This window comes from Leopardus geoffroyi, chromosome E1, assembly GCF_018350155.1.
Source record: "Leopardus geoffroyi isolate Oge1 chromosome E1, O.geoffroyi_Oge1_pat1.0, whole genome shotgun sequence".
Lineage (NCBI taxonomy): Eukaryota > Metazoa > Chordata > Mammalia > Carnivora > Felidae > Leopardus > Leopardus geoffroyi.
Genome location: NC_059330.1, coordinates 42291322 through 42315034, shown reverse-complemented (window position 1 = coordinate 42315034; position 23713 = coordinate 42291322). Strand labels below are relative to the sequence as shown.

Below are 23713 nucleotides of genomic sequence, written 5' to 3'. Positions count from 1 at the left end.
CTGTCCCCGTTGCTTGTTTTCCTCTCCGGCTCGCAGGAAGCCCGACATCCCAGTGCCCTACTTGTACTTCGACTTGGGGGCGGCCGTACTGTGCGCCAGCTTCATGTCCTTTGGAGTGAAGCGGCGTTGGTTCGCGCTGGGGGCCGCACTCCAGCTGGCCATTAGCACCTACGCCGCCTACATCGGGGGCTACGTCCACTACGGGGACTGGCTGAAGGTGAGCACCTCGGCCTAAGGGGAGATGGGGATAGGGAGCCAGAGGCCAGTGCCCCCGGGGCAGTTGGGTAATGCATGGTGCCAGCTAGGTGCACAGTGTGAAGCCTGGGAAGGCAGAACCCCCGGGCTTGTGGACATTATTACAGACTGGAAGAATGAAAGGAACTTAGGGACCACACAGGACTGCCTTTCAGAGTGTGAAAACCGAGGTGGGAAGATGAGAAACAGATTTTCCCAGGGTCACATCACAGATAGCATTGCAGGTGAGACCAGAACCTAGGTCACCTAGTTCCCAGAACCCTTTAAAGCATTAGTTTAGTAATTTCAGACTATAGGGCAAAAGGGACCTTGGAGAGTAACCGGTTGCAACCATCTGATTTTTATGAAATTTAATTAATCTTCGTGCAGCATTTAAACCTTAAAACGCCAGAATGCAGCCTTGGAGATAAGCCTGGACAAAGGCACTACCCACCCTCAAGGAATGCACTGTCAATCCAGTAGAGGAGGCAGAAGTGTGAACAAGATAGTGAGACCAATGGTTTTCTTAATGGCACAGACTCTGTACTATATAGGAGAAGGAACATTGGGATTCGAGTCTGCACACCTGCGAGTAGAGATGGATGGGGCAACACTTGGCATCTGGATTCTGCCACTTTCTGTAGGACCTTGGCCAATTTTATGAACCCTGCCAGGCCTCAGTTTCCACTCTGATTAAAAGAGTTATCCTTGTCTGCTGCACCTGCCCACCACACTTGGAATTGGTGAAAGGGTTTATCAGATGGAATGGGGTGTACAGAGATGGGCAGTTCAGTGCTCTGGACAGCCGGCAGAAATGTGGTGGCTGCAGTTTCTGACTGGGTCCCCTCACCTCGGCCTAGGTCCGTATGTACTCGCGGACGGTTGCTATCATCGGCGGCTTTCTCGTGCTGGCCAGCGGCGCTGGGGAGCTGTACCGCCGGAAGCCCCGCAGCCGTTCCCTCCAGTCCACCGGCCAGGTGTTCCTGGGCATCTACCTCATCTGCGTGGTAGGTTGGGGGACTGCTGGCTGGAAGCGCTTGCCTGGGCGTGAGGTTTGAGCCCATGCCTGGCAGAGCCCAGGGACGTGGGCATGTAGTTCCCGATGGTCTGCCTCCTGGGAATTGCCTCAGTCAGCTTCTGGGCCTCGGGCTTCCAGGGCCTGAGACCTGGCTGAGAGTCCCTTCTTCCAACATCGTTGCACTGGGGAGAGAAGACTTTGGCTTGACCTGTCAGTCCCAAGCCCGAGAATGAGGAGAATGAGATGGACCGGTCCTCTCGTGGATTCAGCCCCCAGAGGGCTGGGAGAGGGAGCCAAGGAGAGGTTTGGTGGGGTCCAGGCCCCAGATGGGGCTCTACCACTCAGAGTTGATGGAGGTTGACTAGGGTAGCCAGTTATGGTACTAGTGGAGGACCTAGGGGCGGGCCAGTGTGGATGGGGACCTGGACAGGCTCCGGGTCGCTTGGCCCCATCTCAGTTACTGGGCACCATATTCCACACGCAGCGCTGTGTATTCAGAGGTGAGAGCCCCAGTCTGGCTGTGGAGACACAATTCCGTCCTTCTGAGCCCCCCCCCCCCCCCCGGGTGAGGAGAGACAGGCCCTAACCTCGTGAGCTCCCGAGACTGTGAGGGAGACGCAGGTCCTACTTTTCAGAGAGCCCCAAGTCCGAGATGGGAGCCAGAAGCCCAGCTTGCAGAGGCTGACTTCCAGGTGCCATCTCAGGGGCAGCGCTCCCCAGACAGGCTCCCCCGCCCGTTGGAGAGACTTAGCAGATGTGTGTCCCTAGGCCTACTCACTGCAGCACAGCAAGGAGGACCGGCTGGCGTATCTGAACCATCTCCCGGGAGGGGAGCTGATGATCCAGCTGTTCTTTGTGCTCTACGGCGTCCTGGCGCTGGCCTTCCTGTCGGGCTACTACGTGACGCTGGCCGCCCAGATCCTGGCTGTCCTGCTACCCCCAGTCATGCTGCTCATTGACGGCAACGTTGCCTACTGGCACAACACGCGGCGCGTTGAGTTCTGGAACCAGATGAAGCTCCTTGGAGAGAGCGTGGGCATCTTCGGGGCCGCTGTCATCCTGGCCACTGATGGCTGAGTTGCACGACAAGAGGCTGAGACGGGTGCAGGGAGCCACTGAGGGCCACCCTGCCTTCCTCCTTGCTGGCCCAGTTGTTTCTTTATGCTTTCTGCTCTGTTGGTTTGGTTCTTTGCTATGTGTGTATGTGTCGGTAAGACGCAGGTCTCTTCCCCAGTGCCTGGGCTCAGCCCTTGGGGGTGGGAGCCCTGAGGATGATGCCTTACGGGGTTGTTTTTTCCTGTTCGTTAGGAGGAGAGCTGAGGCCGACTGCTCCCTGGGTCTGCTGTCTCAGAGAAGGGAGTAAGGCAGGGCTCGGGTGGGGGTACTGAGAGTGGGAGACAGAGGAAGGAAGACTGCTCACGAACCGGAAGTGAGCAAATGTGAAAAATTCCTTTTCGAACCTGGCAAGAGCAGCTGGGCTCTACAGTGCTTTTTTGGAGACTGAGAGTGCATATATGTGTGTTGATGTGTGGATCGGGCCGGGAGATGCTGAGGGGCGGGGCACCACAGGAGTCACGTGAGTTCTCAGGGTATGCCAGGGGCAGAAACCGCACTAGCTGTTGCCCCACCTTGAAAGCAGAGCAGGCCCCAGTCTGGGGTGTGCAGGGGTAGGGCGGGCATCGGCCAACTTCCCGCCTCCTGCCTTCTGTTTCCAGCCGTATGGTTGGCCTGGTTGGGGTGAGTGCCCTCCCAAACACCAGACCACACAGTCCTCCAAAAATAAACATTTTATATAGATGTTTGGCTTTGCTTCTCCGCTCTCCCCACAGGGCACTTTGCCATTGGCTGGGATTGATCTTGGGTTTCTTGAAAGACCGCATCTGGTTAAGCCCCACTTTAGTCCTCCCGTGATCTCTGCCCTGTTCTGAGAGTTCCCACAATCCTTGGCTGTCTGGTCAAGACCCTCCCTGTGGTCTGCTTTTGACCCATACCCTCGGTCCCTGTGTTGTAGGTTGTCTTGTCCTCCCCTTTTCGGTCCTCCTGCTTTCTTTTGAAGAATTCTTGGAGGGCAACGAGAGGGGGAGAGCTAATGTTAAGGTTCCCCTATGAGGGTTTGACATCTTACAGATGAGGAAATGGAAGCTCCAAGAAGGCAAGCAGCTTGCCTCCAACCGCAGAGCTGGATTCTAGGTCAGGCCTGTCTGATGCCTGTCCGTGCACAGCCGTGCCCCCCACGCCACCCCTCTCCCGAGGAAAGTCAGAGGCTGCTCTGGGGGTTTGGTTCTGTCGTGGCCCCTGCTGTGCCGTGGTGGTCTTTCCCCTACTTGTCCATGCACTTCCCGATTGAACGTAGCCTGGCGGCCAGCCTGGGGCCTGGTGCATCGTGGGGGCCAAAAATGCGGAATGAAACCTCTGACTTTGGGCTCCGAGAGTCTGAGGTGTTCCCCTCCCACAGATGCAGACAGCCTCCAGTGGGGCCTAGGGGAAAACATGCAAGTCTGCGCTTGGCTCAGAGCCTGGCTTGGAGAGACAGCTGCGGCTGCTGTCGGTCTGGTCTGTGGGGTGGAGGACGCTTCCTAACTCCAGAGTAAGGGAGCCCCTCGGGGGGCTGCTGACACCCAGCTGAGGGAGATGGTGGCAGCATTGATCTTGGGGGAACTCCGTCTCATTGAGCTCTCCTCTTCCCCCTGGGAGTCCCCTGGTTCCCCGGCCCTCGGGATCTTGCTCTCAGAGGGTCACTGCTCGTTTCTTTTCAAGTGTGTTTTACTTCACTCTCAAGACAAGTGTTTGTGTTTTAATCGAGGCCTCCTGGAAAGTTGTAAGACCCAAAAGAATTAAAATAAGTGGTGGAATATCAAGCAAATGAGGGTAATATTGTGGGCAAGGGAGCCTCAAGACAGCACAGCGGCCAGGAGACTGGCCCACCTATAAGATTAGCCCTGAGTGGAGCCCTGGAAGGCAAGCCCCCCACTCCCCCCCCCCCACCCCCCAGATCTCTAGACTGAAAATTGAAGGCTGTCTGGTTCTAGCTTTGGAGCCAGTGTGTGTGTGTGTGTGTGTGTGTGTGTGTGTGTGTGTCTTGGGCACACCCTTCTTCCTGTGCTTGTCCACACTTGGGTGCCCCCCTCTGGGCAGAGTAGAGTAGGGGCTGCTTCCTCCTCTGCAGATCCTTAGCCAACAAGCCTGGTCAGCCTGCGGCTGCCTGGGGTCACCTCCAGCAGGCATGGCTTTTGGTTCACCCTGCCCTGCGGGGCTGGTGGTGAGGGTCAGCTGCCTGGGTCAGAAGCCGGCTTGCAGAAGGAGTCGGGCAGCCCCTTGGCATGGTTGACCAGCTCATAAGAGTCCCGGATGTCAGCCAGGCCAAACCAGAAGAAGATCCACTGCTTGTTGGAGAAGCTGCCATCACTGTGTTTGAAGTACCTGATTGGGGGGGGGGGGGGGGGGAGGGGGGGGAGCAAGGATCTTTTAGGGCAAGGCCAGTGCTCACTACTCACTGGTTATTTTGAGGACCTACTACATGCTAGACACCCTGCTATTATCTGAGCCTGAGGGCGGGGCTCTATCCCACGATCATGACCTGAGCCAAAACCAAGAGTCAGACGCTCAACCCTCAACTGACTGAGCCCCCCAGGGGTGGGGTTCTTGTTCACCTCTTGGTGCCCACAGACCCCGGTGAAGGGATAGTTGCAGAAGGAAAAAGAGAGAGGAGAAAATGCTCCGCTGGAGATGCAGTGGGCCTGGGGTCAGAGCTTGGCAACTGGACCTAGAATGAAGCCTGGAGGGTCAGGATTTCTCAAGAGTCGGGGAGTGTCTTCAAGGAATCCACTGCAGCGGGGCAGAGCGGGGTTAAGTGTGCTCTGCTCGAGGGGGAAATCTCAGGCTCCGTGTGTGGTCTGCTCCCTTGGGGAATGTCGGGCCTCACAGAACTGGGCCTTTTCCTTGGGGGAAGCCGGGCCTTCTGGGGCGTGGCTGTGGAGGGCGGGGGGTGGGGCGGCCCGGAGGCGGGAGGGGCGGGACCTACCAGGGATTGATGGGGTTGGTGACCCGGGAGCGCCAGAAAAGCGTCTGCAGGTCCCGCCGCAGGCACTCCCACAACATCTGCCCGGAGCCTTGGCCCTGGCGGCTGGAGCTCACCACAAACTTGTCTAGATAGGGGGTGCCCCCCAGTACGGGCTCCGTGGTCAGAATGGCGGCCGCGTTGTACCTGGCGCAGCAGGGGAGAGGCAGGCTGGGACCTCCCTTCGGCCCCAAGCTGCCCAGCTCTGTCCCTCGCCCTCTGGGGCTCACAGGCTCACCCCTCAGAGACGTAGACAGAGTGCAGCCGCGGGCGCAACGAGGCCAAGTAGTCGTCCCGGAGCTTCTTGCCGAAGCTGGCGTTGACCAGGTTCACTAGGCGGCCCTGGTCCAGGCTGTCCAGGCTGCGCACTCGCAGCATCCGCTCGGCGTTCTTGAACAGGGTCCCGGACCCTGGGGGTGGGATGGAGGAGGAGGTGTTAGTTTCGCCCAAGAGCCAGGTCCCATCCGCTCTTGCATTTGCGCGTCCTGGCGGGGGTTCCAGGTAGGACAGGGGCTCGTGGGACAGTGACCCTCTTTGGAAGACCTCCACAGTGAAATGCGTTCTGCGGACTGCATAGATACGTCGGTGATTTTCACACTGGGAGATGCTTTTCCCTGGCAGTTTGTCCCTCAACGTCCGTCCATCGCCTGTGGTCCCACTTACTTCCCCTAGACCCGCCTACCTCGCCGCCGAAACCCTGTCTCCAGCCCCTGGTCTCCCCACCCCTCCTCCAGTTCCCGCCCCAGGTTCCTAGCCTGGTCCTCCCACTTGGCGCCGGTGTCTATCCAGTCCCACCCACCTGCTCCGCGCTCACCTCCCCCAGGTGCAGCCAGAGCGGAGAGCTTGTGGGGTGGCGGCCCCCTGCGGCTTCCTGACTGGCAGAAAGCCACCTCCCCTGCTCACTCCTGGGACCCAGCCCCCCTTCCCTCCCCCCCCCCCCCCCGAGGTGAGGCCCTCACCCTTGTTGCTGAAGAGCTCGGTGAGTAGTGTGCTGGCGGCGGTGATGACGGCAGAGGAGTGGTGCGGCAGGCGGCTGAGCACGTCCACGATGAGCCGCATCTGCTGCCGTTCTTTGGTGCTCACCCACTCAGCGTTGGTCACCAGGTCCAGATCGGCGGGCAGGTTCACGTTACTCAGGACCTGCGTCCGGGGCCAGGGGGTGAGCCTCTGGCCCGCAGCCGGCCACGACTGTGCTCCTGCCCCACAGGCCCTTCCTCACTGACCCCTTTACCCTCCCTTCCTCTTGGAGTCCTAGGCCGGGGAGGGCTCAGATTTGAGCACCACTCCACTCCCGACCCACCCGGCTGGAGAATGACTCTGGGGCCCATCTGGGAGGCAAGCAGGGAGCACAAGAGGGGTTCCGCCAGGCCCAGAATCGCGAGAATGGGGCCGGTAAAGAGGGGACACACCTTTTGACTGCTGTCGTGCAGGCCGCCTGTGGTATTGAGGAAGATGATTTTGGTGGGCTGGAGCGCCTTGGCTAGAGCCGCGGTCACCTCCAGCGAGTCGAGGAGCACGGAGCGCCGTGCGGTCGTCTCCCCGATGGGGCACAGGATGGGGATGCTGCCCGATTCCAGGCACCACTGTAGCAGGTCGGTCTCCACCGAGACGATGCCGCCATAGCTGTGGGCCAGACGTGGTGCTCAAGAAGGCTCCCACCAGGCCTGCCGGGCTGGCAGGGGCGGGCGGGCGGGTGGGTTAGCGAGGTCTAAAGACGCGGGGCCGGGAAGACCGGCACTAACCTGGCATGTGGGGCTGGCTCAGCCGCGCTCAGCACCGACCCGCCACCAAAAAAAGGCACGGCAGTGGCAGCGTTGTGCCGCAACTCATCCACCAGCACCTTGCAGTTCTGGGCAAGCTGTGCCTTGGCCTCCCAGAAGGAGAGGCAGCCAGAGGGCGCCGTAGGAGCCGGCAGCCCGAGGACGACTAGCGGCTTCATGTCCATGCGCTGCAGGAATGCCAGGGCGAAGGCCAGACTGGTTACCGCCCGCCGGCACTTGAGGACCTCCTCGTCCACCTGAGGAGGAGTGAGCGTTCAGGAGCGGCGACATTGGCCCCGACTCCTGCCGAACCTGCTCACTCCAGCAGCAGGGGGCCCGTGGTGCCCCTTCCCTGCCCAGGAGCAGTCAGGTCCCATTTCTGGCCAACGGCGAGCACCTGCTCCGCCCTTTGCCCTGTTGGGTCTTGCCATCCTCTTATCTCACACTGGTGTTCCTCCCTCTGTGCCTCCCTGCGACCTTGGACTCTAGGACTCCTTGGGGGGAGGGGTAACACAGGCGGCTCCCGTCCAGGTTCCCCACTTGCCATCTGAACCCCTAACTGCGCCCGCGGCGAAGGGGAGTTCTCCAGCGCATCACACTTGGCGGATCAGGGGCCTCAGGCTCCTCACCCGGGGCCGGGCATGAGACTGCTGGAGGAGCGCGCAGCCTCACCCAGTCCGCGGGGCACTTGTCCCGGCTCCGTCGCGCCCCTTCCCGCTTCCGCTGCGCAGAGTCTGCGGTCGGTCCCGCCCTGCCTGGTGACACGTTGCCGCACAACCCCGATCCCCTCGCTGTGACACAGCCGGCTCCGGGCTCCGCTCACCTCGATGACCGCGAAGGGCCTGTCCGCGGAGTGGTAGCAGGTCTGGAACTGCGTGAGCCAGTGCCGCGCCTCCCCGGGGCTGGCCCCGCACTGGTTCAGGAAGGCCTGGATGTCCCGCTGCACCAGCGAGCGGCCGGCCGCGCGCCCGGGGGGCTCGGGGGGCAGCGGGGGCGCGGGGGGCGGTGTCCACTCAGGCTCCTCCGCGGCAGGCGAGTGGGTGTCGTCCCCGGCCGCTTCTCGCGCGGGCTGGGCGGGCGCCCAGGCGGTGCTGAGCCGGCGCCCCGGGCTGGTGCCCCTGGCCGCCCGCCGTCGCGCGCTGCCACTCAGCCTCCGGGCGCCCCCGGTGCCTCGGGGACCGCGCAGCCTTCCGCCCACAGAGGTGGCTCGCAGGGCCCAGGCCACCCGCGCCGTCGCCATGACAACGAGAACGACTGGCCCCCCACCCCCACCCCCCAACGAGTGCGCTTCTGTCTGCAGCTCCCGGCTCTGGGGGGCTCTTAACCTGCTACAAGGAGGGGCTGGACCAGCCGGGGCGGGGCGCAGACTGGGGGCGCAGAGTAGTCTCTGGGTGCCTTTGAAGAGGGTCAGGCCATGGGTCAGGGGGCGGGGCCAACAGAAACCCCCGCCCCCGCGGGGGACGGAACCCACTAGTGCGGGTCACGAGGCAGAGATAAACCGTGGTGGGGCGTCTTTAATCTGTTGCCAAGGCCGGTTCCAGGAAGGGCTCGGGGGACCCTGAGTGGCTTTGGCAGTCTGCGGGGTTCTGGATGATTAAAGGGGAGTCCGATGAGGGCAGGAGGGGAGAGCAAAGTGGCAGTTACCGTGGGACTGAGGAAGGAGACCTGAAGGAGAGGTGGGGAAGAGTGGAAGGAGAGTGGGGGAGTGCCAGCTCTCTGCTGGAGGTCGGGTGTGCCTCTGTCCTGTCCTCTGAGTTCAAAGAAGATCAGGAATTATGGGATTACCAGGGTATGCCAAGCTCCAGACGTTGGGTACCACTTTGAAGAATTTTGTCATATCCTCAGATCACCGCTTATTTTTTTAAATTTAAAAAAAAAAACGTTTATTTTTGAGAGAGAGAGAGCAGGGAAGGGGCAGAGAGAGGGGGACAGAGGACCCGAAGTGCCCCCTCCCACCCAAAGTCCCAGGCTCAACCGACTCAGCCAGCCCAATTTTTTTTTTTTTTTAACCTTGTTTGAAACTAGCCCATGGGTTATATACCAGACCATAAGCACTGTGAGGCCAGCTTCAGTGTTTCTCTTCCTCCTCTTATGACCACCAAAACCAGTGTTCAGATTTGATGGGAAAGGGAACCGGAGGGTAAATCATCCTTATTAGTAATACAGTTTTTATCTATCTATCTATCTATCTATCTATCTATCTATCCATCTATCTAAAAGTTTATTTATTTTGAAAGGGGGTGTCGGAGAGAGAGAGAATCCTAAGCAGGCTCCACATTGCCATCGTGGAGCTCTACTTGGGGCTGGAACCCCTGAACCCACGAGATCATGACCTGAGCCAAAAGCAAGAGTCCAATGCTGAACTGAGCCACCCAGGCACCCTTAGTATTAAAGTTTTCAAGTTTAAAATTTATCCCTATCGAAATTGTAACTAGAAGGCCAGTATCACTTGCTCTAAACAGAAGAAAGCCTTAAGAATAAAGCCAGAATTGGGGTGCCTGGGTGGCTCAGTCGGTTGGGCGGCCAACTTCGGCTCAGGTCATGATCTCGCAGTCCGTGAGTTCGAGCCCCGCATCGGGCTCTGTGCTGACAGCTCAGAGCCTGGAGCCTGTTTCGGATTCTGTGTCTCCCTCTCTCTGACCCTCCCCTGTTCATGCTCTGTCTCTCCCTGTCTCAAAAATAAATAAAACGTTAAAAAAAAAATAAAGCCAGAATAAAATATTATTAAATTCTAGCTGGATAGTGTTTCCTGCTCTGCTGGTAACACAGAAGGCTGGCAGGTGCCCAATGTCAGAGGTCCCCTGGGCCCCTGAGAGACTTTCTCCTGGGTCGAAAAACAGCCAACACATGTAGAATGGTAGGCACTGGGCAAAGCGCTTCATATGTAGTCCTCACAATGACTCCAGGATAGATATTATAATGCCCATTTTATAGATGAGGAAATCAAGGCACAGAAATATGTGAGGGTCAAGGTCATTCAGCTCATTAGCAGTGGAGCTGCTCTTTCAAACAAAGCAGGTCTGCTCCAGATCCATGCTCTTAAGAGTTGAAAAGGACAGCGAAAACTTTCACAGAGTATGATTCATTGTTACTTGATATTGTATCCACCTGCTGCCCGAGAAAGCTCGGGGTACACTATCAGTTGGACACATCCTGCATTCAGGTACACTGGGAGTCCCACTCTCTGCTGTTGTAGAGTAGGACACCAACTGTAGAGGAGCAGTGACTTGACCAAGGTCACCCAGCTGTTAGTGTCATGGCCAGAGGCTAGTCATCCTGAGTTCTCACCACTGCTCTTCCCTTCCTTCTACCCAGCTCTACGCTCCCGGTGCCGGGAGTCAGGACTCTCGGGGCGCTGCCTGAATGGCGAGTCGTGGCCTGAGCTGCTTCTCTCTCTTGAGTATCCCGGAGGATGCTGGGTGAGCACACCCTTCCCGGGATCTCCTGCCAACACCCTCATGCACGCACCAACACGTGTGCACGGCCAGCACATGCATGCACTGTCCCAGGCAGGAGACTCCTGGCAGAGGGGTCGGAGTTGAACTTGTGACCTCTTCCACTGACTTTTCCATTTTTCTACTTGGAAATCCCGGGTTTCATTAGACAGTGAAGCATGGAGAGTCTGTACCCCCTACTGTGGGGTCACCTCTAGGGCCTTCTTTCTCTTCCCACTTTACTGCTGCCCACTCCCTACTTTCCTACATTTCCCAGAATCCATCAGAAGAGGTGGTCCTAGCTCCAGGGGACCTAATCATTTTCCAAGCCCCTCATCTGAGCTCCCACCCTCCCTGGCCCCATCCCGCACAGGATTCCTCCTTCTCTGTTTCTCCCACCTCTGCTACGCTGGCTGGGTCTCTCCGCCTGAGCCCTGGCCTCTCTTCATTCCTCTCCTCCCAAATGTACGCCCCTTCCAGGTCCCCCCCTCCCTGCCACGCTGCAGCTGAGTCCTGCCTCCTGCCAACTCAGGGCCTATGTGAGGGCAAGGATGGGTTTCTCCCTTCAGACTGGGGCTCCCCTGAGGGCAGGGATGATTGTCTCCCTCCTCAGACTGGGGATCACTCATTTCAGTAGCCAACAGCATCAACCCCATTGCCCCTGGGCCAGTGGGGCAGACCCTGGCTGGGGAGCTGCTTCCCACTGCTTTGGGTGTTAGCCCAGAGGGCCGTGTCCCCAGGCAGCCAATGGGCCCAGGGATACCCTGGGTAGATGATTAACTCCAGGCCCAATGACCCTGGGGCCACTGTGTCCCCACTGCCTCTCCCTGGGGTAAGGCCAGCCTCTGGTTGGAAAACTGACCCTGCTTTGTGGGGGGGGATGTATGTGGGTGTATGAAGTCAACACCCCTAACTGACCCTACCGCTCTGAATAGAAGGCCTGCAGGATCACTGTCGGTCTGGGGTTCCAGCTTGAATTTTCTTTACGTTGTTTTTTTCAAATGTTTATTTATTTTTGACAGAGAGAGAGAGAGAGAGACAGAGCATGAGCAGGGGAGGGGCAGAGAGAGAGGGAGCCACAGAATCCGAAGCAGGCTCCAGGCTCCGAGCCATCAGCACAGAGCCGGACGCGGGGCTTGAACTCACAGACCCTGAGATCATGACCCGAGCCGAAGTCAGACGCTCAACCGGTTGAGCCATCCAGGCGCTCCCCGCAGCTCAAATTTTCTTTGTTCCCCTCTGAAGCGGGCCCTTGTTTCGTTTTTCAAGGCAAAAAATGTTGTCACCGTGCCAGGAATCGAGCTCCGGTCTTCCCTCACCAGGCCCTGGGTCCTGGAGATGCTGGGGAACAGACACAACCTTCCGACCCCTCCGGATACTTCCCCTCAGCGGGGGGCCCTCAGCCTTGAGCACAACACCCAGCTGTCGTCATGGACAGCTACAGGGACACTCAGATCTGGGACATGAATGTACAGACTTTTTGTACACACACACACACACACACACACACACACACACACACCATACAGAGGTAGAAACAGACACCCTTCCTGAGAGCACATCCATCCACCCACGTGCAGAGGCACAGAGCCGTACTCGTTCACGGGCCTCAATGGTGCCTGGCGCGGGAGAACTGTCCAGTAGACGTTTATGGAACGAACGAACGAACGAATGAACGAACGAGCAGAAGGCAGAAAAAAAGAGGTAGGGGCCTGTGGAAAGGGAGACCTGGCTCTGTGGAGTCTGTGTCATGGGACTGGCCCCAGGACTGCCCAGGTGGCCCCAAGGTGGCTCTCCATCTGTGAGGGGGCCGAGCCCAGGGGGAATGTACGAAGGCCTTCTGCACCAGCCGCAGTCTTGTGAGCACGCGCTATGCGTCAGGTAGTGAGCGGGGCGCTCTGAAGATGTAGTCCCACTTTGCCCTGGCTCAGGAGGCTGGAATCTGCCACTTTCTTGGCTGCAAAGGTTTGGGCAAGGCATTTGACTGCTCTGAGCCTCCCTTTTGTCACCTGTAAAAGGGGGGAAGAGAACAAAGCTTAGTCTCTTTACGTAGTAGTGAAGACGAAAAGTTCTCTGTGGGCATACAGTCAGCAAAATCCCCCCCGTGGGACACAAACACCCTGGTTTCTTCAACCAGTAAATTATAAGAGTAGGAAAGGTGGAATTGGATGAAAAGAGGTGTTTTTTTCAATGAAGTAATTTCTAAACCCAATGTGGGGCTTGAACTCACGACTCTGAGATGGAGGGTTGTATGCTCTACAGACTGAGCCAGCTGGGTGCCCCAAAAAGATGTTTTTAAAAGTCTCCGGGCACCCGGGTTGCTCAGTTGGATAAGCATCTGACTCTTGATTTGGGCTCAGGTCATGATCTCATGGTGTGTGGGTTTGAGCCCCGCATTGGGCTCTGCATTGACAGTGCAGGGCCTGCTTGGGATTCTCTCTTTCTCCCTCTCTCTCTGCTCCTCCCCTGCTCATGCACACCGGCTCTCTCTCTCTCTCTCTCTCTCTCTCAAAATAAATAACTTAAAAAAAAAAGTCTCTTTTAATCCATGTTTGGATTCTGACTGAAACAAGCCGTAAAAAATTCGACAATTGGAAAAATTTTTTGCACATAGGATATTTGAGCTATTAATTTTTAGGTGTGCTATGATTGTGTGTTATGTTTTTTTTAAACTACTCCAAGGATTTTAGCGTGCATACTGAATATTTATAGATGAAATGGTAACATGTCTCGCATTTGCTTGAAAATACCGCTGGAGGGGAGAAGGCAGGGTAGGGGAACAGGTGCAACGGGGCTGGCTATGAGTCAGAGTTGATATCTGTTGAAACTGGACAGCAGGCACAGGGGATTCATTATACTATCTCTCGACTCCTATGTATGATGAGACGGATGAAAAAAAAAAGTTCGGTGAATTCCCATATGCGCAAGTTACCAGCCTGACACGTAAACACTCAGTAAAAGCTAGTTTGCTTCTTCCATGAGTAGTTTGCCTTCAAGGCACAAATGTGTGAAATGGTAAATACTCCACAAATACATAATTTATGAGTGTTTCAATTCCAAGTGTGCCGTGAGCCTCTTGTCCAGCAGGGGACTCCCTATTCTCTGCCTCTCTTTCTGGCTGCTGCTCTGGGGGGTTGCTAAAAGGAGGAAACCATCAGCAGTGTGAGGGAGTTATTGCAGACCTGCAGACCCGTTAGCGTCTGATCGAGACCTCTGAGGTGACAGAACACACACACACACACACACACACACACACACACACACACACACACAGAAAGCGGGGGCGGGGGCAGGGGGAGAATTTGTCCATACCCTATGATAACCCTATGATAGGAAGTCTTCCTACAGTTTAGCATCTCTGTGGGTTGGGGGTATTTAGGAAAGGCTACTGTCTTGAAGGTAATAATGGCAAACCCTTCCTCAGGTGCTATTCTAAGCCCATGATACATATTCACATAATTTAATTCCCACACTAACACCATGAAGTAGGTGTTACCATTAGTACAGAGATCCTAGGAGTGGATTTTAGACAAGTGGAGGTCAAGTGCTTTCAGGGCACAAGTGGAGCTTCCTAGCAGACGGGTGGAAAAGGATCCTGGAGCTCAGGAGAGAGGTCAGGGCTGGCGAGGCCCTGGAGCAGGTGATGGATGAAACCCTGAGTGTGGCCAGGAGCTGCCAGAGAGGGGCTGTAGAAAGGGGAGAACACATGGAGAGGTAGAAGGGGGCCCGCCAGAAATCACCCAGAATCCATAGGGGGAGATGTTTCAAGAAGGAAGGGGCAGAGATACTTCAAATCCTGAGAAAAGGCTATTGGCTTCACTCACGCGTGACTTTTCCATTTCAGTGGGATGGGAAGGGGACATAGGGTGGGAAAGCCAGGGAGCAAGTGGTTGGAGAGGGGCCTAGGCTGAGCCCATAGGAAATCCTGGGGGAATTGTGGCTGGAGAAAGAAACAGAACCTCGTTATTCAAAGTATGGTTCATGGCATCACCTGGGAGCTGGTTGGAAATGAGGAATCTGGGGCCCTCTCTAGGCTTACTGAATTAGCATCTGCATTTTAATGAGGTCCCCAGGGGATTCTATGGGCATTCAAATCTGAAAAGTATTGGAGCAGAGATGTGGGCTGGCCCCTAGAGGTCAAGAGAGGTGGCATTCAATATGGGGATGTCCCTGGTGAGTTTGAGGCCAAGGAAGAGGTGAAGACACTGGGGAGGAGCTGGACTCAGGGGTGATGTGGTTACGGCTTTGTGGGGGTTGGGTGTTGTGTGGGGCTCGTGGGTGAGGCAGCAGTCCTGGGTGGTACTTTCTGGCCCGCGGATGAGAGCTCTGGAGGGATACCCATGTGTGTGTCCCCCAGAGGAAAGAGGAATGTGTAGAGGCGCTCGTGTGTGTGTGTGTGTGTGTGTGTGTGTGTGTGTGTGTGTTTGAGGGTTTAGCATGTGTGAAGGGTGAGGTGTGGGGCAGAGTTCATGTGTGACTTTTGTATATTTTTGTGTTTTTATATGCCAGAAGTCAGCAAATGGACATTTCATATGGCTCATCTTTTTTTTTTTTTTTTTATAATATATGAAATTTATTGTCAAATTGGTTTCCATAAAACACCCAGTGCTCATCCCAAAAGGTGCCCTCCTCAATACCCATCACCCACCCTCTCCTCCCTCCCACCCCCCATCAACCCTCAGTTTGTTCTCAGTTTTTAACAGTCTCTTATGCTTTGGCTCTCTCCCACTCTAACCTCTTTTTTTTTTTTTTCTTTTTTTCCTCCCCCTCCCCCATGGGTTCCTGTTACGTTTCTCAGGATCCACATAAGAGTGAAACCATATGGTATCTGTCTTTCTCTGTATGGCTTATTTCACTTAGCATCACACTCTCCAGTTCCATCCACGTTGCTACAAAAGGCCATATTTCATTTTTTCTCATTGCCACGTAGTATTCCATTGTGTATATAAACCACAATTTCTTTATCCATTCATCAGTTGATGGACATTTAGGCTCTTTCCATAATTTGGCTATTGTTGAGAGTGCTGCTATGAACATTGGGGTACAAGTGCCCCTGTGCATCAGTACTCCTGTATCCCTTGGATAAATTCGTAGCAGTGCTATTGCTGGGTCATAGGGTAGGTCTATTTTTAATTTTCTGAGGAACCTCCACACTGCTTTCCAGAGCGGCTGCACCAATTTGCATTCCCACCAACAGTGCAAGAGGGTTCCCGTTTCTCCACATCCTCTCCAGCATCTATAGTCTCCTGATTTGTTCATTTTGGCCACTCTGACTGGCGTGAGGTGATACCTGAGTGTGGTTTTGATTTGTATTTCCCTGATAAGGAGCGACGCTGAACATCTTTTCATGTGCCTGTTGGCCATCCGGATGTCTTCTTTAGAGAAGTGTCTATTCATGTTTTCTGCCCATTTCTTCACTGGGTTATTTGTTTTTCGGGTGTGGAGTTTGGTGAGCTCTTTATAGATTCTGGATACTAGCCCTTTGTCCGATATGTCATTTGCAAATATCTTTTCCCATTCCGTTGGTTGCCTTTTAGTTTTGTTGGTTGTTTCCTTTGCTGTGCAGAAGCTTTTTATCTTCATAAGGTCCCAGTAATTCACTTTTGCTTTTAATTCCCTTGCCTTTGGGGATGTGTCGAGTAAGAGATTGCTACGGCTGAGGTCAGAGAGGTCTTTTCCTGCTTTCTCCTGTAGGGTTTGGATGGTTTCCTGTCTCACATTCAGGTCCTTTATCCATTTTGAGTTTATTTTTGTGAATGGTGTGAGAAAGTGGTCTAGTTTCAACCTTCTGCATGTTGCTGTCCAGTTCTCCCAGCACCATTTGTTAAAGAGGCTGTCTTTTTTCCATTGGATGTTCTTTCCTGCTTTGTCAAAGATGAGTTGGCCATACGTTTGTGGGTCTAGTTCTGGGGTTTCTATTCTATTCCATTGGTCTATGTGTCTGTTTTTGTGCCACATATGGCTCATCTTAATATACGCATGTCCCAAGGTGAAGTTAACGTGTAGGCAGCGATTGTGGGGTATCAGGGCTTAGGAAACTGTCCTGGAGTTGACTCCAGGACTCCTGGACTCAGGGAACTCTGGGCGGTACCCCACCTGTCCTCAGTGGATAAGGACGCGGGTTCCGTCGTGCGCCCGCAGATTGTAATTACACACTCTTGCCACGAGAGGGCAGTGTCGGCCCGGCCTGGAGGCACGAGGTGCGCTCCTTCTGAAGTTACAGCGATCCGCTCTGCTCGAGGGGGCGAGTGAAAACCCGCCCTGGGCAGCGGGTTGGGCGGGGGGGAGGGGAGGTGTTGACTTTTGGTCCCCTGGTGCCCAGGCTTGCCGCCCCTCCCTCCGCGTTCTGGCTGCCCCCATCCCAGCCAACACCCTTCCAGAGCCACCCCATCTTCACCGTCGCTCTCGCATCGCATCTCGAAACCCCAACCCTCCTGCTTGAAGACCACCAGCCGGGGTGGGCACTTGCCCGGGGGGGGCAAGGGAGGTGGGGAGGGTAGGGAGGGTAGGGGAGGGTAGGGGAGGTGGGGAGGGTAGGGGAGGGTGGGCGATTGAGGGTGCAGCCAAAGGGAGAGTCAGGGGTAAAGGCATTGAGAGGAGTGGGAGGTTTTACTGGGAGCAAAGTTGGGAAGAGGGGCTCAGCCGTCCTCAGTCGGGACACATGAAGGGCTCTCCCAGTATGGACCGGGCAGGGTGCTGGGCGAGTGAATCCGGGGGCAGGGCTCGGGCCCGCTTGCCTTCATGTGGGGTCAGACCCCATGCGTTGGAGTCCCAGCCTCACAGAGTGGCCTCAGGCTTGCTTAGAGCAAGAGGGTCCCTCCCACTGCAGGGATCTTTTGTTTCCTGTTCTCTGTGGGGAGAAAGCTGGCTTCCCTTCCATTCACCGGTGACTCGCTGGTCTTTGCCTGTCGGACTGAGAAACCCCAGGGAAAGTACCAGCGTTCCCGAGCCCGCTAGCGTGGCAGGGCCAGGCCAGGGCACGGAAGGGAAAAGCCCAGGGAAGGGAGGCCAGTGGTGTGGGTGCGGCTTGAGGAGACCAGGGCTTGGAGGAGCAGAGTGGCCCGACCTCAGTTGGGTTCCTGCAAGTTCAGGGGTGGGGCGGAGGTGGGGGACCCCAGGCAGAGACCGGAGGCCTGAGGGTGGGGCTGGAAGAGGAGCTGGTGGTTACGTGTTTAGGGTATACTTAAGAGCAAACAAACAAACAAACAAACCACTTATTTTTTTTTCATCATAAAAGTAATTTAGGGGGCGCCTGGGTAGCTCAGTCGGTTAAGCAGCCTACTTTGGCTCAGGTCATGATCTCTCGGTTTGTGGGTTTGAGCCTCGTGTCAGGCCCCGTGCTGAGAGCTCAGAACCCGGAGCCTGCTCCCCCCGTCGGTGAGTTCCAGCCCCACATGGGGCTCTCTGCTGTCCACACGTGGAAACTTCCGCCTTGGAACCTCTGTCTCCCTCTCTCTGCCCCTCCCCTGTGTGCGCCCTCCCTCTCAAAAATAAACATTAAAAGCATTTTTTGTAAGTAATCTAGGAAAATTACTGAAAACTGGATAAATAAAACCTCCCTAGTCTACTAATAGAGCTGCTGTTTGCCTTTGGTCTATTTCTTTCCAAGCTCTTCTACATTAAACAAACAAATATGGCTGTGTTATTGTGCACCTATAATTATTTTCCTCATCTTCACTTAGGATGGCAGAAACAAGGGCACCTGGGTGGCTCAGTCGGTTAAGCGTGGGTCTTCCGCTCAGGTCGTGATCTCATGATTCATAAGTTCGAGCCCCGCATCGGGCCCTGTGCTGACAGCTCAGAGCCCGGAGCCTGCTTCGGATTCTGTGTCTCCCTCTCTCTCTGCCCCTCCCCCGCTTGTGCTCTGTCTCTCTCAAAAATAAATAAAACATTAAAAAAAAAAAAGGATATCAGACACATTTTTTTTTTTAATTTTTTTAACGTTTATTTATTTTTGAGACAGAGAGAGACAGAGCATGAACGGGGGAGGGTCAGAGAGAGAGGGAGACACAGAATCCGAAACAGGCTCTGGGCTCTGAGCGGTCAGCACAGAGCCCGACGCGGGGCTCGAACTCACGGACCGCGAGATCATGACCTGAGCCGAAGTCGGACGCTCAACCGACTGAGTCACCCAGGCGCCCCCAGACACATTTTTCATAGTAGGTCCTGTATTAGTTTCTGAGGCTTGCCCTCACGAAGAACCACAGCCCGGGTGACTTGAAATAGCAGAAATGTATGGTCTCACCGGTGGGGAGACTGGAAGTCCTAGAGGGAGGCGTCCACAGGGCCACCTCACAACCCCAAGATCAAGAGTTGCATGCTCTGCTGTATATTTGTACATACACTTACTAGCCTTATTTTTTTTTTTTCCGGGCCGAGAGCTTATTTGCAGGTAACATTTTGTATCCTGCTTTTCCCACTTAGAATCCAAGACAGCCTCTCATCTCGTATAATTCGTAATCATCTTTTGGGCGACTGCGTGATGTTAACACTATAGGAATCTATTAAAATTTAATGTTGAACGTGCTGTTGTTAGATATTTACGATGCTTCCAAGTTTTCCCTGTGATAAATTGGCTGAGGTACACATTTTTGTGCTTCTATTGCTGAAAGAAGTCTCTTTCAGTAAGTGTCCAGAAACTGAATTCCTAGGTTAAAGTGTGTAAATACTTTTTCTTTTTTAAAAATGTGTCTTCATTTTTTAGAGAGAGTGAGCCGAGGAGGGGCCGAAAGAGAGGGGGACAGAGGATCCAAAGCGGGCTCTGGGCTGATAGCAGTGGGCCCCATGTGGGGCTCAAACTCACGAACCATGAGAACATGACCTGAGCTGAAGTCGGACGCTCAACCAACTGAGCCACCCAGGTGCCCCAATTTTATTTATTTTTAAGTCTTGAAATCTTACCAGGTAAAGCACGGTATTCTGTTTTGTCTTTTTGGGTTACCAGGGATGCCATTTGTTCAATGTTACCTTTCCTCTTTCGGAATTGTCTGTTCATATCCATTTATCTTTTGGGGACCCTAATGTTTTACTTCGAGATCTGTATAGTCACTTAACATATAAAGCATTAGCCTTTTCTGGGGTGCCTGGGTGGCTCAGTTGGTTAAATGTCTGAGTCCTGATTCTGCCTCAGGTCATGATCTCACGGTCGTGGGATCGAGCCCTGAGTCAGGCTCCGCACAGAGCATGGAGCCTGCTTGGGATTCTCTCTCCCTCTCTCTCTCTCTGCCCCTTCTTTGCTCATGCTCCCTCTCAAAAATAAATAAATAAACTTAAAAAAAGATATCAACCCCTTCTCATATCTGCCATATGGATTTTTTTTTTTTTTTTTTTTTAGTCTGTTGGCTCTTTCATTTAAAAACGACTGGTTGGGCAACGTGGATGGAACTGGAGAGCGTTATGCTAAGTGAAATAAGTCATACAGAGAAAGAGGGATACCATATGTTTTCATTCTTATGTAGATCCTGAGAAACTTACCAGAAGACCATGGCGGAGGGGAAAAAAAAAAAAAAGAGGTTAGAGAGGGAGGGAGCCAAAACATAAGAGACTCTTAAAAAACTGAGAACAAACTGAGGGTTGATGGGGGGTGGGAGGGAGGGGAGGGTGGGTGATGGGTATCGAGGAGGGCACCTGTTGGGAAGAGCACTGGGTATTGTATGGAAACCAATTTGACAATAAATTTCATCTTTAAAAATAAATAAAAATAAAAACGACTGGTTGGGAAATGCACATCAAAATGACAGCAAGGCGCCACCTCACACATGTTAGGATGGCTACTGACAAAAACACCAGAAAATGACAAGTGTCGGTGAGGACGCGGAGAAATTGGAATCCCTGTGCGCTGTTGGCGGGAATGTGAAGCGGTGTAGCTGCTATGGAAACAGGCTGGTGTTTCCTCCAAAAATTAAGGTGGTAAATTTTGCATTATGTGTATTTTTCTGATGTCTGTTATGTGTCTTTTGCTACATAAAAAAAAAAAAAACAAACAAACCTAGGGAAGGAGAAAATATAACAGATATTCAGTAAAAAACTTAATTCTACTCTGTAAAGTATTTCTGTGTGCTGGGCATGGAGATTATAAAATCAATAAGATGTCCAGATGCCCACGGAGCACGAGGATCGAAATAGAAACCAACACGCACAACACAGTTTCATCTGTGCTTTGATAGAACATGGAGCAGCCGGGGGGGGGGGGGGGGGGGGGGGGAACATTCAGGGGCAACAGCCAATCCACACTGGGTAAGGTGAAGGGTGGGGGCGAGGTGAGGGAAAGTTCCCTGCCGGCTGGATCTAGGACGGGTGAGAAGTGGGCTTGGCAAAGAGAAGCGGTTCGTGCGTAATTTCAGTTACGTGTTTATGACACACACATGCGTTTAACGCTTCTGTGGGCAAGGTTGGTGACCTTTCTCTGTGATTTCGTCCCGTGCTTTCTTTATACTCACAAAGCTCTCTTCCCTCGAGAGGTCTGGTTGTTCTTTCTTCCCGATTTTCTATGGTTCAATTTACTTTTACGTGTAACTCTTGAGTCTGCCTGGAAATTACTTCAGTAGGGGCGCCTGGGTGGCGCAGTCGGTTAAGTGTCCGACTTCAGCCAGGTCACGATCTTGCGGTCCGTGAGTTCGAGCCCGGGGCTCTGGGCTGATGGCTCAGAGCCTGGAGCCTGTTTCCGATTCTGTGTCTCCCTCTCTCTCTGCCCCTCTCTCTCTGCCCCTCCCCCGTTCATGCTCTGTCTCTCTCTCTCTGTCCCAAAAATAAATAAAACGTTGAAAAAAAAAAAAAAAAAAAGAAATTACTTCAGTAATGGGCAGGGGGTGGGGGGATTGGGGACCCCAGTGGGAGGGTGGAGAGACAGAAAGGGGATGTTGGGTGGCTGCAGGGAATACTGTCTTCATTCTGCTGTCCCCTTTCCTGACATGGTGGCTCAGGCTCCCACACCGAGGACCGTCTCTTTTCCCTCCGGTTGTTTGAGGTGATAGGTAGGGTGGGTATGTAGCCGAAGCCCTGGGTGATTGGAGGTGATAATCCAGTAAGACCACGGGTTGGCCTTGAAGTACGAAGGATGTAGGGAAGACGGCTGGAGGACTTCTGATGTAGGGATTGAACAGGATGGGCTGGAAGTGAATGTGGCATCTCTCTCTCTGCCCATCCCTGCTACTCAAGCTATCACTCCATCTCAGCTCCCACTTTTCCCCCCTCCCTATAAATACAGTTGACCCCTGGGACATGTGGGTGGCTCAGTTGCTTCTGGGTCTGACTTTTGGTTTCAGCTCAGGTCACGATCTCATGGTTTGTGAGTTGGAGCCCCGAGTCGGGATCTGCGCTGACAATGTGAAGCCTGCTGGGGATTCTCTCCCTCCCTCTCTCTCTCTGCCCATCCCCCACTTGCACTGTCTCTGTCTCTCTCAAAATAAACTTAAAAAAAATGTTTTAAAAAGTCACTTAAGGGGCGCCTGGGTGGCGCAGTCAGTTAAGCGTCCGACTTCAGCCAGGTCATGATCTCGCGGTCCGTGAGTTCGAGCCCCGCGTCGGGCTCTGGGCTGATGGCTCAGAGCCTGGAGCCTGTTTCCGATTCTGTGTCTCCCTCTCTCTCTGCCCCTCCCCCATTCATGCTCTGTGTCTCTCTGTCCCAAAAATAAATAAACGTTGAAAAAAAAAAAAAGTCACTTAAAAAAAATACAGTTGACTCTGAAACGACGCGGGTGTTAGGGATGTCAACCCCCTGCACAGTCAAAAATCTATGTATGATTTTTGACTCCCCCCAAACTTAACTACTAATAGCCCACTGTTGACCGGAAGCCTTATGGATAACATAAACAGTCGATTACACATATTTCGTGTGTTATAATTACACTATATTGTGTTCTTACAATAAAGTAAGCTGGAGAAAAGAAAATGTTATTGGGACGCCAGAGTGGCTCAGTTGGTTAAACGTCTGAGACCTGATTCTGCCTCAGGTTATGATCTCACTGTTCATGGGATCGAGCCCCGCAAGGGGCTCTGCACGGACAGCGCAGAGCCTGCTTGGGATTCTCTCTCTCTTCTCTCTGCCCTTCCCTCACTCATTCTCTTTCTCCCTCTCTCTCTCTCTTTCAAAATAAAGCAACTTTAAAAAATGAAAAAAATTATTAAAAAAAGAAAATTATAAAGAAGAGATGTAAATACGTAAAGAAGAAAAATTATTAAAAAAAGAAAATCATATGGGGCGCCTGGGTGGCGCAGTCGGTTAAGCGTCCGACTTCAGCCAGGTCACGATCTCGCGGTCCGTGAGTTCGAGCCCCGCGTCAGGCTCTGGGCTGATGGCTCAGAGCCTGGAGCCTGTTTCCGATTCTGTGTCTCCCTCTCTCTCTGACCCTCCCCTGTTCATGCTCTGTCTCTCTCTGTCCCAAAAATAAATAAACGTTGAAAAAAAAAATTAAAAAAAAAAAAAAGAAAATCATAAAGAAGAAATGTAAAATACATTTACAATGCTGTACTGTATTTATTGAAAAGGCCCGCAAGTAAGTGGATCGTATAGTTCAAACCCATGTCGTTCAAGAGTCAAGAGTAGTTTTATTTATCTGCTTGTTCCCTTGTTTTGGGCTTTGTTCTGGCTGGACCATAGGTTCCTAGAAGGCACGCATCTTGTCTGCCTTGCTCCCTGTCATGTTCCCGGTGCCTGGGTCAGGGACTGGCACAGAATAGGTGCTCCTGGAATGTGGGATGAATGAATAAGAGGAAAGAATGATCTCTCTGTGCTGCCCCCCGCGGGTGTGGGTGTGCAGAAAACCAGGAGGAGCTGCCATTCTGAGCTGTCTGCTCCAATGCCTCTGGGCAGATTGCTGGATGAGGGACTGAGGATCTGGAACCCCCCCCCCCGCGCCCCCAGTCTGGGGCAGACCCCTTGTGGTCTGGTTTTAGGGCCTGCATTCCATGGGGGGGGGCAGGGAGGCTGAAGGCCAGAAGGAGCCTCCCACCCCCAGATGCCCTCTGTAGCTGAAGCTGGGACTAGGTCGGAGATGGGGCAGAGGCTGAGCCGCTGTCTGGGTCCAAAGGGACAGGGCTGGGGTAGGCAGGGCTGAATCATGGAGGCGGCTGTTCCTGATGAAGTTTCCTGTCTCAGGGGCTCAGAGACATTCATTACAGCCAGGAGGAGAAGTAATTAAGCCACAGAGCAGCAGGGGTTGCAGGGAGGGAGGCCTGATTTCCTGGGGTGGCTCCTGGTGCAATTAATAAG

The 23713-nt window shown here is 53.9% G+C and overlaps 2 protein-coding genes and 1 non-coding gene across 6 annotated transcripts in view; 1 reads left to right on the top strand and 2 right to left on the bottom strand.

Annotated features, from left to right (window-relative positions):
* The window catches only part of TMEM101 (transmembrane protein 101), a 43015-nt gene that overhangs the window by 472 nt on the left and 18830 nt on the right, over positions 1-23713 (top strand). Inside the window, exons 2-4 of one of the 2 annotated variants that reach the window (XM_045489110.1) lie at positions 37-217; positions 1095-1241; positions 2021-3049. In XM_045489110.1, coding sequence (XP_045345066.1) covers positions 37-217; positions 1095-1241; positions 2021-2329 — 637 coding nt within the window. In that variant the 3' untranslated portion in view covers positions 2330-3049. Of the gene's footprint in view, positions 1-36; positions 218-1094; positions 1242-2020; positions 3050-23713 lie in introns of those variants that run through there. The other variant, XM_045489112.1, reaches the window with a different exon arrangement.
* On the bottom strand, positions 4027-8415 carry NAGS (N-acetylglutamate synthase). 3 transcript variants are annotated; one of them, XM_045489108.1, is made up of 7 exons: positions 7893-8412; positions 7052-7326; positions 6719-6932; positions 6269-6449; positions 5548-5719; positions 5274-5456; positions 4027-4672 (listed from the first exon to the last, which is right to left on the bottom strand). In XM_045489108.1, the coding sequence occupies exons 1-7, from the start codon at positions 8307-8309 to the stop codon at positions 4519-4521; spliced, it is 1596 nt and encodes a 531-aa protein (XP_045345064.1). In that variant the 5' UTR covers positions 8310-8412; the 3' UTR covers positions 4027-4518. The 3 variants fall into 3 exon arrangements, with proteins under 3 accessions (XP_045345064.1, XP_045345065.1, XP_045345063.1); XM_045489107.1 differs by lacking the exon at positions 4027-4672 and adding an exon at positions 4681-5015 and having other exon boundaries at positions 7893-8415; XM_045489109.1 differs by lacking the exon at positions 5274-5456 and having other exon boundaries at positions 7893-8414.
* LOC123604738 lies at positions 9079-9211 on the bottom strand. The gene has a single exon (XR_006715470.1). It is a non-coding gene; the product is annotated as a small nucleolar RNA SNORA61 (small nucleolar RNA).

Coding starts and splice junctions, on each gene's coding strand:
- NAGS (XM_045489107.1), bottom strand. CDS start 8,309: ATGGCGACGGCGCGGGTGGCCTGGGCCCTGCGAGCCACCTCTGTGGGC. Junction 5,457..5,547: donor TCTGTCTACGTCTCTGAGGG/GTGAGCCTGTGA, acceptor CTGCTGCGCCAG/GTACAACGCGGCCGCCATTC. Junction 5,016..5,273: donor ACCAACCCCATCAATCCCTG/GTAGGTCCCGCC, acceptor GCTTCATTCTAG/GTCCAGTTGCCAAGCTCTGA.